The sequence below is a fragment of the Penicillium odoratum genome, assembly GCF_028828045.1.
Source record: "Penicillium odoratum strain IBT 22623 chromosome Unknown utg000006l_segment0_segment0, whole genome shotgun sequence".
Lineage (NCBI taxonomy): Eukaryota > Fungi > Ascomycota > Eurotiomycetes > Eurotiales > Aspergillaceae > Penicillium > Penicillium odoratum.
The window spans coordinates 945,126-962,225 of NW_026643148.1; the positions used below are offsets into that span (position 1 = coordinate 945,126).

Genomic DNA, 17,100 nt, shown 5'->3' on the forward strand with positions numbered 1-17,100 from the left:
GCGAATCCTGACTGTTGTATGTTTTTGTTTTTTTTCTTATTGGGATTCTTGTTTGCCATGGCTGCTATCTTGTGCACTATGTACTTCAGCGTCGATCTTACTGTGTCGATGTATTCACGTGATTGATGACGTCGTTGGGGCTGGGGATTGCATCACGTGAGGACACGCGGCCCAAGCTCGATCACTGATAAGGAAGCTTTCCCCATCCAGTCTCCAGGCAGGCATAGGGAAGTGCAGCCTCCGTGGACAACAATCCTAAATCAGCTGCAAATACACTCTGCACTTACCACTTTGAAGGGTGGCAAATCTCTTTCATCTATCTTTGGTGGAACTCATTAAATCAATTTCAATTTTCGCCCCGCAACGAACCCATTCTACAGACAATGGGGTGGAACGTCTTTCGCTATTTGGCAGACATATCCCACCTCGTGTCGATATGTATTCTGATCTGGGCCATTCATAAGAACAAGAGTGCTGAGGGTACGTTATCTGGGTATCCTGGTATAAGTGACTTTTCTGACATGTGGCTTCTTTAGGTGTTTCGCTCCTCACGCAGCTGCTCTACGGGCTTGTGTTCGTGACTCGGTATCTGGATATATTCAAGGGGTCATCATGGAATTTTGGACATGGAGCGTCGTTGTGGAATATCCTTTTCAAGTTGTTTTACCTGACCAGCTCTTTTTACGTTGTGTTCATCATGATGAAGGTCTTCCCGAGGACACGCGAGAGAGAAAGAGCTTGGAAGCTTGGGATCTACTCGGTGGCTGGATCGCTGGTGCTGGCGCCGATTGCGATCGCTGTGTTGGAGCGTGGTTTCCCACCGGCTTGGTTCATGGAGGTAAGATGCTATACAGATGTTATCCCCGACAGGGTGCTAATCTATGCACACAGCTTTGCTGGGCGTTCTCTATTATCCTCGAATCGGTCTGCGTACTCCCCCAGCTACTGCTCCTACGACAAACCACCGTGCCGACCGTGATTGACTCCTATTACCTCGCTGCGCTGGGGTCTTACCGAGCATTCTACATTCTGAACTGGCTGGTTCGCGGGTTCGGTAGCGAGCACTCCTGGGATCTGATTGCGTTCGTCTTCGGGCTTGTGCAGACTGCGTTCTACGTTGACTTTGCGTGGGTGTACTATTCGCGCCAGCGAGTCAAGCTTCGTAACGGCGGGGTCGTTGATTCGGAAGATCTCCGCAAGAGTTGGCTGGTGAACCGTGTTCTCAACCTTCGAGGAGTGCGTGGCTCCACTGATGAGGAACAGGGTCTCCAAGACGATGTGGAAGGGGATGAAAACCGACCTAGCAACAACCGGTGGGGCGCCCGTGGTGTCTCCATTGCTGCGGATGACACACTGGATCATCACCAGGCGCACGGGGACCATCCCGACGATTTTGCAGCTGCTCTAGGGGACGATTCGGACGAGGATCATGATCTTTCTAGTCCACGTCACCAGACCGCATGATAATCGAGGGCAATAGTTGCCGGTATATCACAGGAATTGAAAATCAACGATGCAGGAGTATTGATAGGCCAGGATTGTCCTAGTATCGGGTTTAATGTTATGACAGCGTGCATTTATCTTAGTCAATTTCTACATTTCGGGAGCGTACATCCATGCACATTCGCATAGCATATCAACAGTGTAGAAACCAAGTCCTAAGAACGGCCCCAAAGTCGAGTCTGCCTTGCTAATGTTGGCAGCCCTATTGATTTGCAGTGCAGAATTTTCGACAAGTTTAGCTGAACAGAGCCCCAGCCACCGTTAGTTGCATGCAGCTGCAGGGATCTTGACTGCCGAACTAGGAAACCATTGCGTCTATTAACGTTCTTAGATCCACCAGCAAAATCAAGAAACCCATGTAATGAGAAAAATGAGACTTGAGAAACATTTCAGATTTATCAATCTTCCCCAAGTGACTTGTCATCTCAGAAACCGATTCCGGGCGCTTAGTCTGAACACGTAGGATGTGCAATGTGGGGTTATAATCTACGCCAAGCCCCAAAGATGAACACCATTCTAGATCATAAATCAATCAACTATGCGGCTATAGGCAGTGCATGTCAAAGAAGATTCGGGAACGGCACATAGGGTCCTGGGCGCTTAACCACTTGTCAAGAATTCTCCGGAGCAAAAAAGCCATTTGCTGCGCGCGTGGGCCTTTCAGCCTCACGGGCCCCGGTTGACGCTTCGTCCAGTCAAGAGCCGCCGGTGATAAATTCCCTTTCCATTGGATGAACCTTGAATGAGGGGCCCATGTGGTTTTCTGTTAACTTTTTTTTCGAGGGGGACTCAACGGGAAGGATGGATCATCAGGGGGGGGGGATCTATGACCTTCGGTTTGTTCTCGTTTGTTCTCCACTATATTCGATCTGGATTGGAGATTCAGGATCAAGGTTCAGGATTCAGGATTCAAGATTCAGCCTTGAGCCTTGACTGACGTTAAGGATAAATCCCACAGGAGCTGAGGGAAAGGTGCAGGATAGGGCTAAAGGGAAGCTGAGTAAAGATGGGAATCCCTGCGAAACACATTATAGTATACATGCTACCATGCATAGACTAAAATCTATGAATCCACTAAGTTATAACTTAGTTCACTTATAGAACTAAAATTATTAAATTTCCGGCCCCATTAAAGACAATCAAATCCCGTTGGTTTTCGGCCCTGTGCCGTTAGTCCCACTTTTACCAATTTCCATTCTATTTTGATTCGCAATGAGGCCTTCAACTACAAATTGCTTTCCTCATTTGAAGTATTTCCACATCAGGCATGATATTTCTTCAGCTCATTCAGCTCATGGTGATGTCTTTCCCGGGGGCGTGGGGGAAATCGAATGGGGGCCGAAAATGATGAATATCAAGACGGGACCATTGCATCCATAGGCGCTTAAATATAGGCCCTCGACGAGTCTACACATTTCTCCTCCGAGCGGTTCCATTGCAGCACAGCGGTCATCGGCGGTACAGTCCTTGCTTTCTGGTGCACTCTGAGCCTATAGTTCCCCACGCCAAATCGGTTGTTCATCCTGCCTTGCAAGGCATTCCAGCGTGGGCTGTGATATCGATTTCTCTATTGCAGTTGAGAGAAGTCATTGAATCTATATCTTATTCCTTCGACCCCCACCTGTACCTGGAGACAATCTTCATCTATAAAGAATCATTTCTTCAGACTTCAGCCCTCAGCTTCAGCCTTCAGCTCCTGCCGACGCATGCCAGTCTTGTTGGTTTCATTTAGCCGCTTCCAACCACCATTCTCCAACAAACGCCGTGTTCCAAATCTGCTGCAAGCCCCGGATCCGTGTTTCATATCGTTGCCACCATCGCTTCTACTTCCAATCAACTGCTCTCTCCGCCTTCTAGAAGCAATACATGGTTCTACCGTATTACCGTGCGAGCATCATGTCCCTCAACGATGACAGCTGCTCTCCAGAGGAGATGCAATCCTTCTACGATGGGATTGGACCCGACTGGACCGGGGTCGAAACTGTACGATCCTGCCTCATTGGCCCCCGGGGCCACCCTCCAACCCAACGGCTAACAATACTATCTTTAGCCCGAGTTTCAAGCCGCTTTCCTAGGCGTAAATGCCTCCTATTGCACAGAACCAATAGGACAACCCAGCATCCTGACCCCAGTCAGTCTTCCCGACAACTCATTCCGACCAAGTCCCGCTCTGAGCCATCACTCGCAAGAATATATCCCAGAATATCAATACAGCAATTCTCTAGCCCCACAAGGCCTAGGAATCACCGCTCCCTTCGCATCCGATTTTCCTGTTTCATCAGCCCCAGATGCAAGCTACATATACGCCCCGGATGATCTTAATCTCGACTATGGCCAATCCTCCACCCCGGGCATTTCACCACAAGTTCCTGCGCCTAAGCGCGCGAGACGCGCATCTTCACAACCCCAGCCTAAATCCACCCGTGATACTCCAATCAATATCCTTCCCCATCCAGAGGGCATGGAGCGCATGGAGCGCGAGCGGTTGAATCCTCGGCCCCCGACACAGCTACACCCCCGTCCCAGGGCCCCCGGTAGGGGCCGCCGGGATCCACAGGCCATGGAAGAAGATGCATTTGTGGAGGAATTGCGGGAGCAGAATACAGCGTGGAAGGTTGTACGGGAGCTATTTCGGGAAAAATTTAACAAGGATGCTACGGAGGCGCGGTTGCAGATGCGATTGAAACGTCGACGCGATCAACGGAATACGAACTGGGAAGATCACGATGTGAGTACGTGAACCGAACCCAATTGACCCAGATAGGGATCTACCCTAGGTATGAAGGGTATTACTCTACTGTTGATCATTGTGCTGATTTGCTTTAGATCCAGCTTCTTATGACGGCTAGTGGGATGTGGGAGAAGGAGAAGTATCGATTTATAGCGGATAAGGTGAGTTTGAGGCTGAGCCCTAAGTGTCTCTGAACTCGTTACTTACTTTGTTTTGGGTTTTCAGATGAAGGAACTCGGGGCTACAAAAGAATATACACCTGATCAATGCAGATTTCAATTGCGACTTATAGAAACGAAGCAACATCGTCTGAATACGAGTGCATCACCCTCCGCCATGACCGATCCTCCTCAGTCACCACCCGCGCTAACAAGAAAACGAAAGCGAGCGCGGCCTCACTCATTGGACCCGGAGTAAAGCATTAATATTTCTATTTTCAGCATTGTTTATTTGAGCATACAGCGTTTTCACTTCTGCATGTTTTATCCACGGATTAACATGGCATTGCATGGCATTAGCGTTACATTTTGATATACCTTTTGGGCTACAAATTAAGAGATATTTTAAGACCAAATCCACCACATAGAAATAGAATGTCTAGCTCTATACTTAGCTATACAAGCTCTCATCAAATGCATGATGATCGAATCGACTAGCGGACCCACTGTAAATTAAGCTAATGCTGAGATTTGGCCCCTGGCGAATAAGATCAGGGGAACTTTGTTTCATCTATTTAGGACAAATCGGGGCCGTGCGTACAGTATACACTTAGCTCCATAACAGTTGCCTCTTGTTTTTATTTAGATCGCTTCTGATCTCTTGATTGAGAAGATCGCCGGCAATAATGTTGGTCTTCCGGTGTTACATTGCGGACTTGACTTCGGGGGTTGGAGATGGAGATGGAGATGGAGCTAATATTGGTTGCAGATGTCTATGTTTGGATCATACCTAGACATTCGCTCTATTCAGGCATGGACTATCTTTAGCAATGCTTTCCTTGACTTAGATTAGTATGGATCGTATGATGGAAGAGAGGGTCAGATGGAATTCTTCTATTTCGTTGACTTCCTCCTTGGCTTTGCGGCCTTGGAAATTTGCATGGAGCTACAATGGAATATGTAACAAGCAAAATTGGTACCAGAGTCGACCTAGTTCAATGTTCCCAAAGTCTAACGTTTTTACTATATGCGTTGTATCTTCAGCTCAGGGGAACGGACATGCCCGGCCGTTGGCCTCTAGACGGTTCATTCTCATAAAGTCATCAGTATATTTTGAACCACTCAGGGGTACGAAGTGGCAGGTCACGCATCATCATCAGAATCCAAATCTTCATCCATAACGGGGAATGTCAGAAGCGCCGCAATACCTCCAAGTCCCTCAAGACGCTTTCCACTCTCATGATCAGAGCTGAGGATTCGCACCTCACCACCTTCCACATCTCGTACTCGATCAACAAGTCCAACCCATCGTTTCCGTTCGGCGACATTTTGCGATCTGAACAAGCGGTTGGACATGATCAACACTCCTCCACCGCGACCCACAGCGCCCTGGTCGACTGCTGACTCGACCTCGCGTGGACCATAAGTGGCTTTATTCGTTTCCTTGCGCAACTGGTCCAAGAACTCGTCCATTAATCTGGTCTCGCGCGCGTATTTTGTATCGGCCAAGAGGGTTTTCACCGCAGGGGATTGAAGGACCTCTGATAAAGAGTTCATGTATCCGGAGGCGGAGTGCACAACAACAACACTGGCGAGGAGTCTTCTGAGTGCGGGTGTGGTCGATGCCTCTGACTGGATGTATTTGTGGAAGCCCGCAGCAACGAACCCAGGCGAGGCTAATAGAACAGGTTTCACGGCCTCATTGTTCGAACCCGAGGTAATGCTGGTATTAAATTCCATCTGTCGAAGAAGTGTGTCCAGCGTAACGCGGAAGAATTTGCCCATTCCCTGTCTCTTTTTAGCTTTTCTCCATCCTGACAGACTGATATACTCACTTTATCATGATCTCCTCCGCCCTGTCGTTTTCTCGGCACAGACATCTCAACCTTCTGCTTCAATATTGTCTGGAATTGGCCAATAAAACATATATGCGCCAGACCCTCCTGCATCACAACGGCGACTGCCTCTGCGCGACGCTTCCCACCCTCATCCACAGCATCCTTGAGCATCTCCACCGCAATGCTGTCCCACCCAACCCCCTCACCATCCGAACCAACATCCTTTTCTAAAGTGAAATTGCGGTTCAGCTCCAAATCGAGAGTGTGGAATTGTCCGATCTTGGTATGTGCTGTCTCATTGACGATTTGACCAGAGACATGAAGCTCTGAGCTCTGAGGATCGAAATCAAGGCTCTTCACGCGGATTTCGAGGTTTAAATGTACTCGAGCAGATGAGGTGGACCCGGTCTCTTGGGTTGTGGTGACTCGACGGATAGCGCTTGCGCGTAATAGGTCTCCCGGTCGGATGAGGTTGTATGCGTGCCACTAGATCAAATTGTATTAGCTTTCTGCAGAATGTGGTTTGTTGATCGAATGTCGTACCATGTCTTCGGGCTCCTCCGGGAACAATGTGACGGCTCCGGAGCCATCATGCTCAATCTTGTTCTTCACAAGACGCATGATTGTGAGAGGGGATTGTTCGGCTGCTCCTGATCTGTCAATAAAACTAATCAGGGTAAGATTTAATAACCTGATCACAATGCTGCCCCGCACAATACTGCCACTGGTCACCGCTGAGATACGCATGCTCAGAGAATTAACATGACTTTTAATACTCTTTGCTCTCTAGTATGCCTTGTTTCAATTGATTTTATGTATGCTATATGAAGGTTTTCTTCAGGGCAGCTTCAGGACTACTAAAGACTTCTGCTAGCTTCATTTATCAACAAACTTCTTCATTGATTGCCCGCCCGTTCCAGGCTACGTCATTGATGACTAGAAAACAACGGTCCTTTTTGTAAGTGGTCTTCGAACACCTGCAGATCTCTGATAACAATTGAATGTAAAGCACTTGCTCTGTTTGGCTTTGGCATAGCTGGAACAGATTTCTTTGCTGGTGACTCCGGATTGATAAAGTTCTATACCAACTTAGACAGTTGATGAGCCTGATTTATCATGGAGATTGTATCAACTATCTCAAGCCTGGCCCTTCTCAATGTTACTAAATGTGCCATTGACCGCCCTTATAAGCGGATGTCAACGGAGATTCTTGGTTTCATGTTTGAACTACCTCCAAGGCGCTAGCGGGAGCTGACTTACAGTTGACCTATGATGAAATTCTTCTCCAGGCTGAGCAATAATCTTTCAGCATCATCCTACGTATAAATGATTGAAATGTGACTACAAGTTCGAACTCATGACCCCTAACTCACTTCATCAGGCAGAGCATAATGTCATATATTTATTTGATACCATTTGACTTCATCTTATCGGTACCCGGTCGAGAGCGTAGAATAGAGCAATTAGCTAATATGTAATGAAAACGTCATCTAGTAGTCATGTATCATATATCGTAACTGTGGCGTAATAACAAGAATTGGAACCAGCAGAAGAATCTTCAATTCCTCAAGATGCTGATCCAGTCGGCTTGATCCGCTCCCCCACATTCAAATTAGCAATTCCCTAATCGAGTTGCGACATGGAAACAGACGGAAACTATGTGGGGGTTATCAATCAGCAACTTCTAAGTTAAATTTCTTGGAATCTTCAAATATTCATTTCTTTCTCAACTACTGCTTCAATACACAATGGCTGGCCTTTCGCTTCAATCCACTCTCAAGTTGGTGTCGGGATATGAGATCCCGGTGGTCGGATTCGGTGTATGTGGCTCTATCCCGTGTGGGAGATTTGGATTTTCTAATATGACTCATTCTAGGTCTACCAGACGTATATATCGCAAGTTAAATATCTTACAATTGACCATTGATTAATTTGGTACAGGCCTCCCGATGTCACAGAGAAGGTGACCATCAAGGCTCTTGAGCTAGGATATCGCCATGTAAGTCTACCAGTCACTAATAAGGACTGGGGTATTAATTCTTTGTATAGGTGGACAGCGCCAAAGTCTACGGCAATGAGAAAGAAAGCGCTTCGGCCATCCGCAAGTCAGGACTGGACCGATCCAAGATCTTCTACACAAGCAAGGTGCCACGCTCATGCATGGGCTACGAAAAGGCCAAGCAGGCCATCAAAGAGAGTATTGCCGCCGCGGATCTCGGCTACATTGACCTGTACGTACGCTTACTACACAAGCTCGATATCAAGCTAACAACCCAATTAGCATGTTGATCCACGCACCCTACGGCGGAAAAGATGACCGTCTAGGCACCTGGCGTGCTCTGGTTGAAGCTCAACAGGCGGGACACATCCGGTCGCTGGGTGTGTCTAACTTTGGTATCCCGCAGCTGGAGGAGCTCGAAGCCTACATTAAGGCGGGTGGTGGTGGTCAGATCTCCGTCGGCCAGTATGAGATCCACCCCTGGTGTCCTCGCGACGATGTCGCAGAATGGTTGAAGAAGCGCAATGTGGTTGTTGAGGCATACTCGCCTCTTGTACAAGCCACGCGCATGAAGGAGCCTGTCTTGACGAGCCTCGCTCAGAAGCATGGCAAGTCTCCTGCTCAGATTCTGATTCGCTGGAGCTTGCAGAAGGTATGTTTTTTGTGATCTGTTGACAAAGAGAACTTAGCTGATGTTTGTTGCTAGGGATATGTCCCACTGCCTAAGTCGGTGACCGATTCGCGTATTCAAGAGAATGCGGATGTGTTTGACTTCGTGCTTTCCGAGGAGGACATGGCTAGCCTGAAGCTTGACTCGTATGCGCCCGTGTGCTGGGACCCGGTTCGGGATTGCAAGATCTAGATCAACCCACCAGTTAAATTAGTAGACGATTGATGAGCAAAAGGACTGAGCCTTAAGTTCCGAAGAAATGCGAGCGTTCAGGTGTAGACGCGTTTAACTCGCCCAATTAGGCAATCTATTGATCGGCAGAACGTATCGCCGCCAACAAATGTTCCGCCAAAGCAAACAAAGAACATGAAGCACCATCTTCCCCTAAATCACCTGTCCCCCATGAGCGGAATCACGCCAGGCAGTGGCCCTCAACGGTTGCCTCCAACATGCCACCGGATCGGCCGCCAGATCGGCCGCGGATTATCCTCGAGAAATCCAGCACGGTGCGCCGCCGATACCAGCGCAGCAACAAACGGCTCAAATTCACCGCCAAGCAAATAAAGCAGATGGAACGCGAGGAACTATTGGAAAAACGGGCAAAGGACATACGCGAGAAGGAAAAGAGACGCGTTGCCAACAAGAAGAAGAAAATTGAGCAAGATGCGAAGGCTCGTGAGGAGGCAAGGCGGCAAGGCTTGCCTGATCCCACTGCGGGCAAGATCCCGGCTAGTCAGCCGCTACTCTCGAAATTCTTGGGGTTTAAGAACAAAGCTTCTCCGTCTGAAAAACCTACTGAATCGTCGCCTGAACCAACGCCTGAACCTGAACCTGAGGCTGAACCCAAGCCCGAGCCCGAACCTGAATCCGACCTGGAATTCGATTTTGGATCGGAATCTGAACTAGAAGGTCTGATTTCTGAGCCTGGTATTCCTGAACCCGTTATTCCTGCGCCCGTGCTGCCTGCGCCCGTGATGCCTGCGCCCGTGATGCCTGAACCCAAGCCCTACAGCGACAATGGACACATCGAGAGCGTTAGTCAAGATGGGGACACCGAGCCAGACTCGGATTACTTTGATGACATAGACGAAGACTTGCAGCGCGAACTCTCTATCCTCCAGAATGCTGGCAACTGGAAGGATTCCAACTCACATAATTCCGGTCAAATTATCAAGAATACCATAAAAACGGCCAATGATGATGATGATGATGATGAATTCTCCGACTGCTCCGCGTTTTACGACGACGACATCATAAACAAAGCCGAAGCAGCTGCAGTCACACAAGCAAGTCATACTGACACCAACCATACATTATTACAGCCACCCCCGAGTGCTCATCCGAAGAATATCGCCAGCCTCGTGGCTTCGTTCGGTGATTCCTTCAACGACGAGACTGCAGACTATCTGGAAGATGTCTTCTCACGCGGTTGCGGTGACTCTTTTGGAGAACTTATGGAATTTGGCACCAAGCCTCAACAAGCGCCCCTTTGACTAGCAGCCTATTGGCAATTAATTTTCTCCACTTTCGCAGGATATTAAGATTTTGGAGTATGGAACATTTTCATTAGTTGAATCAGATCAGCTCTGCTTTGGGGGACCTTTCAGCCAGTCCAGAGCTGGAGCTGGATACTATCTCAGGTTTGGAAAATCGGAGACTGTCAAAAAAGGCTTGACTAGGGTCTGGTTGCAATGACCATGGATACGCATTTCGTTTATTTCATACACAACGCCTTTTTGGGGCACTGGTCACATTGAGAACAAGATGTCCTATCTCATGCAACGAACGCCTCATGTAACGAACTGTACATGTACTTATGTCTTTCTTATATGAATACACCAATTTTAGCGGAACACATCACTTTGCTTTCCTGTAGACAGCGCGTTTTAAATCGTTGTCAGGTGGTCCATCTTTGCTCATCCTCGAGCTACAGAAAAACAATGTTAGAGGATTAAATCATGTCGTCTAGGCATCTTCTTTATTTAGCACGCCTTCCATAGCCATGGCCCCAGTCTATACCCTGCTACAACTAGCTACTTAGCGCAGGATTAGGAGCTTTCTATTTATAGTACTCCCATCCAAACCAGTTCCAGTTACCTATATCGAAAAACCTCGGCTGATCACAGGTCCTTTATAGCATTTGAGCCTCCTGACTGGATCCTGACTAGAAAATTATTGCAGACTATAGGTAATGCAGATGTATTTTGGTATCGCGTGAGCTGTCCAGTACAATAACAAGCTATCCCAATTTGGTTAGAGGGGGGCGTGATGATCAACGGGGGTGGGACACGGGGGCTTATGGGTAAAAAGGGGCAGATCAAGTAACTTGCCGGATCTTCCGGTGCACGTACCCTATAGCCGTGAGCCGGTTATGGGCTGCTTACGGTCAGAACGCAAAGCCGCCCCCCGTAACGCAAGATATCCCACCGACTTTGCTACATGGTGCGTGCACGGATATATGTCACTAGCCTAATCGGGAGGTTCAACTCCCCAATTAGGGGGTTCAACTTGGACAACAATTTGGCTCTTTAAACAGCAAATTAAGTAACGAAATTCGAGGGATTTCTATTAATATCTGCTGAGCTAGTGATTTGGTAGGTCAAATATCATAATTCCATATTTAATAGCAGCAGATTCAGGGATTGGCCGGTAAATCTTTTGTGCATTATCCATTACGAAATATATATCCGGACTACTCGGAGAACACCCGCCACAGAATATGTTGATTACATTTCCAACCATTTTTTTCTTATATGATCCCATATCCCCAGTAGGTAATCTTAAAATAGTAGTCTCCATAATAGGAAGGGCATCAGAATACACAACAGATTAAAGGTGGTTATGCATACCGATTGAGGCTTAAGTGGACTGCGAACCTTGCGAGGTTAGATGTTGGCAGTGTCCATGACGTAAAACCAGCCAGGAAGCTGCCAATTTAGGCTGTAAAATGAACGATCACTTCCAAAACTGCAATAAATTAGTATTCATAGAGTACGCGAGGATCCATCAGCTAAAAAAGGATCAAATGCTGTAGATCAAAACCTGGACGAACACATATCACATACTTATTTCGTCTTTGATTGATCATAGTACGGAGAAATTGCACCCCGTACATGTTAACAAGACCCCTGAAGTAAAAAGTGCTCAATTTTGCCAACAGCCAACAGCCGCATCCTCTATCTATTGGAACATGATCCTTTGGCCCCGGGGGCGGGCCGCCAAGCCACAAGCGGAGGACGTACGCACTCTGTTGCGGATCCACCAGGATACAGCCTTGTGAATTGTCAAATTTGACCAGGAATCCAACAAGGCTCGCACTGTTGCACTTTCTGGGATGCGGTGACAGCACGCGGCCCCCAGAGATTTGCAAGGATTCCATTCCTACCTACATGGAGAAGCTGAAATGTGACATAGTGCGAAGCAGCATGGGTAGTGATCGGCTTTTCTCCTCTTCAAGTAATGCGTTGGATTGAGCAATGGTTGGGGGCAAGTTGTTTTAACTGCACCAATATTAATTCCCTTTTGTTGTTCTTATGAGGAGACTCGCTATTGTATAAAGACCGGTCTGCTCTCGTTTGTTGGTGTTTTATTTACACAACCATTATTGGACAATCGAGGCTCACGCCACCGCTTTTCTCTATATTGGGTATCAGCGCTGAGTCAGGTCACAATGCTTTCAAATACTATGTTATATTCTCTGCTTGCTTTCGCAGGCGTCGCAGTATCCGCAAAGTCCTGCCGGTGTCTCCCCTCAGACTCTTGCTGGCCTTCCCAAGCTGAATGGCAAAGTTTGAACCAGACAGCCAATGGCCACGTACATGCTCTAAGGCCCTTGGCAGCTGTCTGCCATGGGTCTGGGTATAATTACACCGCATGCAATATCGCTAAGAGAAACGAGAATGACGAACTTTGGAGATCCAATCAGCCAGGTATGTCGACGCGATAACGAAATCAGAATGTGGGGCATGGAATCAAAAGATACTCATCAAAAGTTCACAGGTGCCGTGGATTGGCCAAACTGGGAGGCGTGGCCTGCTCAAAACCAGTCATGCTACATCGACTCGAAGAAAACAATGCCGTGTGGACAAGGCCGGATATCGCGATACACCCTCCAGGCCGAGTCGGTGGAGGATATTCAGGCTGGCGTGCGTTTTGCCAGCATGTATAACCTGCGCGTGGCTATTAAGAATACTGGCCATAACCATGCTGGCCGATCTGTTGCTCCGGAGTCGCTGCAGATCAACACCCACTTGATGACCAATATGACAAAGCACACAAACTTCAAGCCTGCCGGCTATGATGGTGAAGATGGAGGGGTGGGTCTTGCAGCAACCCTTGGCGCCGGTGTTCAGTTGTATGATATGTACAGGTGGTTGGGCGAGAATGATATCATAGCCGTCGGTGGGTCCGCAGCCGGCGTGGGTGTCACTGGAGGATACATCCAGGGAGGAGGTCATTCTCTGCTTGCTGGTATCCATGGCATGGCCTCTGATAATGCTTTGGAATTCAATGTGGTTGTTGCAAATGTAAGTGCACTAATTATCCACAGCTGGGTTAGTAGACAGAGCTAACTAGCCACCAGGGGAGCCACTTGACTGCCAACGCTTACCAGAACGCAGACCTCTTCTGGGCGCTCCGGGGAGGAGGCGGCGGAACTTGGGGCGTTGTCACCTCCGTGACTGTGCGGGCCTTCGAGGACAAACCGATCGTGAGCTTCTCCATTTCCGGCGGAGCGCAATTCCAGTCAGAGGAGTACTGGAAAGCAGTCGAGTATTTCCACGCCTTCCTGCCCGAGTTCAACGAGGCCGGTGGTAGTATGTACTACTGGCTGATCCCTGACTATCCCGATTCCACGGCTGGCCAGATCTCTGCGATCACCGCCGAAGGTGGCTTCGGTAACGCGACCAGCAAGGCGGCCGTCGACAAGATCATGCAACCATTCATATACGCACTTGGAAATATGACTGGCTCGGCCTTTAACTACACATCGACCTATGTCCCGAAGGCAACGTCAATGTACATCGAATTAACCGAGAGCACCAGTGGAGTCGGCTCACCCGTCATCCTTGGTTCGCGTCTGGTGACACGCGACTTCATGAAGTCAGCCGAAGGACCAGGAAAGGTCACAGAGGCTCTTCGAAGTCTGCGCGTGTATCCAGGAAATACAACTGTGGGTGAAAATGCTATCCAGGGTCTCGTTGTCGCTGGACCCGCCGTGTGGGCCAACGCCGGTGTTGTCAACAGTGCGTTGCATCCTATCTGGCGTCAAGCACAGGTCCATCTCATCATTGCGCGTGGGTGGGACACCGACACATCATTCGCTGAACAGCAGAAGATCCATCGAAATTTGACTGAGGTCGAGGTTCCGATTCTTAAGAAGCTGGATCCCGCACCGGAGGGTGGCTGCTATCTCAATGAGGCCGACGGCTATGAGGAAGACTTCCAAGACAGCTTCTGGGGCTCCAATTACCCGCTTCTCTATGATGTCAAACAGAAATGGGACCCTGAGAATCTTTTCATTGTTCGGACTGGTGTTGGCAGTGAGGATTGGGATGCTGAAGCTTTGTGTCCTGTATGAGGTGACTAGGAATGGATATCAGTGCAAGTCAAGCTAAAAATAGCTTATTATTGTATTAACTGAATTCGTCAAATATTGCTGGATCAAGACCAAGGGGCAAATTAATCTGGATAGAGTACCTAAACTACAAATGAGATCATTGAAGAATCCAGTTCTGAATGTGGAGTAAGGCTATACATATTGGCTTGTCTTCTATAAATTGGTAGCTACTGAGACTTTACCAGGGAAAAATATGAAGTAGAAAATTGTTTTATGACATTGAACAGGTTTTCTTCCTTGGAATGAATAAATGATGTTGACATAAGCACATATTATTAGAAACCCAATGACAACGTATGACGGTGCCTTCAGGTTGACTTCAAACAAGCGCATATTTTTTTGTGATTCGAGAAGAACAAGGAATTCTGCGTTGTTTGAGTCTACTTCCTGCCAAAGACAAATATGGCTCGTGCCGATTGTTTGGTTGCTGTGAGGATCATGGAAGATTGATCGAAAGCAGATGATGGATAATTATATTATATGGAACCCAGAGGAATGTTCTGAAGAAGATGATTGATTTGCAGTCGGAAGATTGGCAAATGTAGAAGACTGGAAAGTAAACCGAGAAGAGATACTGAGGAACCGAGAAAGTCGATAAAGATGAGGACCAAGAAGATGATTGAAACCGAGAAGACCGAGACCGAGAAGATCAAGTCTGAGAAGATCGGTGATTGGGGATTGAAGTAAAATTTGAGCCCATTCCGAGCCTTGTCCTGGCCGTGTAATCATGTGAGCAAACAGCGGCGCCAGCTCAGAGTGTGGGCAGTCGAAGTGTAAGTTGAAGTCGGATGCCGAAAGTCGACGCTGAGGCTAAGCCCATTCTGAAAATTGTCCTGACCGTGCGATCAAAGAGAACAGCGGCGCCATTTCAGAGTGTGGGCAGTTGAAGTTGAAGTCGGAGCTGAGATACCAAGGTTTTACGATCATGCTGTCATTGCACCATTGCTTGTAAGGGCACACCCAGAGGGTGGATTCGAAGTGGGAGTAGAAGATGCGGTTGCAGTGGGTTCAAGAAGGCATTTGACTGAAGAGAAAAAGAGGATTTGAAATTTGTGAAAAATTACAAGTGAAGCTGTTTCTGTTACCATGATCGACTCCGGGAATGGGATAGAATAAACAGACATTAGCGTCTGTGCCGGAAATCCTCCATGCCTTGATGAAAATTGGTAAGAGGAGGCTTTTGTTTTGGATGTTTGTTCTTTGTTTTGATTTTGTGACTGAAAGAATCTATGAAGAGAGAATAAATTTGTTAGTATTTCGGATTGCTAAAGCATGGAGCATTCCAGAAAATAGTAGTGAGAGTGAAAGACATCAATTGATACAGGAGATGGAAGATGGAAGAACCAAGGTGGATAAGGTTTGGAGGATGAGTGGGATAGGGTTCTTACCATGTGGAGAAGTGGAATATGTCAAATCAAGTCAGATTTAACGATAGAGATTTGAAATGCGTGGAGATTAAAAACATTTTAAAAGATGAAAAATAGGAAAAATTCATGAGAGAATGACTGTGTCCACATAGTAGATGATGAAGTCGAAGTTGGACTTGGAAGAAATTTGAAGAAAGGAGGGCGATGAGGGGCGATGAGGAAGGAAGAAGGAGAGGGAGGGGAAATGAGGTAAGGAGTATTTATAGTAATGGGTGAGGTCAATGGGTGAAGTGAATGATCCCCAGGATCACCATCTCCAGGATCACGTCCTCACCCAAGATCACCACCTTCCCCAGAATCAACCAATCCTGAGCAGGACCGAAGGCAAACAAGCATGATTCTCTGTAATTCGAAATTCATTGAGCCCTGGAGTCATTTTCCTCTCCACTTTTCAATCTTTCCTTCCTTGATATTCCTTGATCTTTTTTCCGCAGCAGACTTCGCGGCCAGAAGAACGGCTTTACTTGGCAATTGTACTTCATTAGATTTTACATGATAAAAAAGCCCCCCCTCATGATTGAGATCATAGCATGACTTACGATTCTGCAAAATAAGTCAAGCCAGAGGGTCTTGAGCATTTGCAAAGCATGGTAAACAAATCAGCAAGTCTACAGCCTGCCTAAACAAAGAATCCGCCAACTAGAATTTTTGATCTTCGGAAGTTCAATTTGACGAAGCCTCATAGCCGTACAGTAAAATTAAAAGGATACATGTACTTGATTATTTTTGGTGTTTTAACTGAGGATTCTAGCACATAGTCAACGTATTTAGACATGCTGGTAACTCATTGCTCTTGGATTTTTGAAATTCCGTGTGGCGGTCCAACTTCTGCTACAACTTACCAACTATCATCGAAAGTCCCGAGCCACCTTATTACACCAATTTTCAAAACCCTCTACTATGCACATCAGCAGAATTTTAATGCACCGTATGATTTTCTCTTTTTGTACATATAGAGATTCACTTCCCAAATCGGGAAAAGCTCCATCTGCGCTAGAGTGGATCCTTTGAGCCAATAGAAGAGTCTACATCCATATAAAGCCTAGTGCGAACCTAACCCTCACAGTGACGCTCGCGTAGCTCAGTTGGTAGAGCGCGGCACTAGTAATGCCGAGGTCTTCAGTTCAAATCTGGACGTGAGCAGTTCTTTGTTTTTG

General features: G+C 47.4%; 6 protein-coding genes across 6 annotated transcripts; 5 read left to right on the forward strand and 1 right to left on the reverse strand.

Annotated features, from left to right (window-relative positions):
• Positions 1-383: 383 nt before the first annotated feature.
• Positions 384-1,464, forward strand: N7520_008796 (ER lumen protein-retaining receptor; the record flags this gene model as incomplete). The annotated part of the gene is made up of 3 exons (XM_057142730.1): positions 384-480; positions 537-838; positions 892-1,464. 3 exons carry the CDS (start codon positions 384-386, stop codon positions 1,462-1,464), a joined length of 972 nt encoding a protein of 323 aa, XP_056992018.1.
• A 1,935-nt stretch (positions 1,465-3,399) lies between these two features.
• N7520_008797 (uncharacterized protein) lies at positions 3,400-4,651 on the forward strand (the record flags this gene model as incomplete). Its single annotated transcript, XM_057142731.1, has 4 exons — positions 3,400-3,486; positions 3,554-4,231; positions 4,330-4,395; positions 4,460-4,651. The coding sequence occupies 4 exons, from the start codon at positions 3,400-3,402 to the stop codon at positions 4,649-4,651; spliced, it is 1,023 nt and encodes a 340-aa protein (XP_056992019.1).
• An 884-nt stretch (positions 4,652-5,535) lies between these two features.
• On the reverse strand, positions 5,536-6,851 carry N7520_008798 (putative translation factor pelota; the record flags this gene model as incomplete). Its single annotated transcript, XM_057142732.1, has 3 exons — positions 5,536-6,180; positions 6,228-6,716; positions 6,774-6,851. 3 exons carry the CDS (start codon positions 6,849-6,851, stop codon positions 5,536-5,538), a joined length of 1,212 nt encoding a protein of 403 aa, XP_056992020.1.
• A 1,127-nt stretch (positions 6,852-7,978) lies between these two features.
• On the forward strand, positions 7,979-9,091 carry N7520_008799 (aldo/keto reductase; the record flags this gene model as incomplete). Its single annotated transcript, XM_057142733.1, has 6 exons — positions 7,979-8,050; positions 8,107-8,117; positions 8,172-8,229; positions 8,280-8,461; positions 8,512-8,881; positions 8,936-9,091. 6 exons carry the CDS (start codon positions 7,979-7,981, stop codon positions 9,089-9,091), a joined length of 849 nt encoding a protein of 282 aa, XP_056992021.1.
• Positions 9,092-9,348: 257 nt separating this feature from the next.
• Positions 9,349-10,392, forward strand: N7520_008800 (uncharacterized protein; the record flags this gene model as incomplete). The annotated part of the gene is made up of 1 exon (XM_057142734.1): positions 9,349-10,392. One exon carries the CDS (start codon positions 9,349-9,351, stop codon positions 10,390-10,392), a length of 1,044 nt encoding a protein of 347 aa, XP_056992022.1.
• A 2,177-nt stretch (positions 10,393-12,569) lies between these two features.
• On the forward strand, positions 12,570-14,477 carry N7520_008801 (FAD-dependent oxidoreductase; the record flags this gene model as incomplete). Its single annotated transcript, XM_057142735.1, has 3 exons — positions 12,570-12,828; positions 12,899-13,425; positions 13,482-14,477. The coding sequence occupies 3 exons, from the start codon at positions 12,570-12,572 to the stop codon at positions 14,475-14,477; spliced, it is 1,782 nt and encodes a 593-aa protein (XP_056992023.1).
• Positions 14,478-17,100: the final 2,623 nt, after the last annotated feature.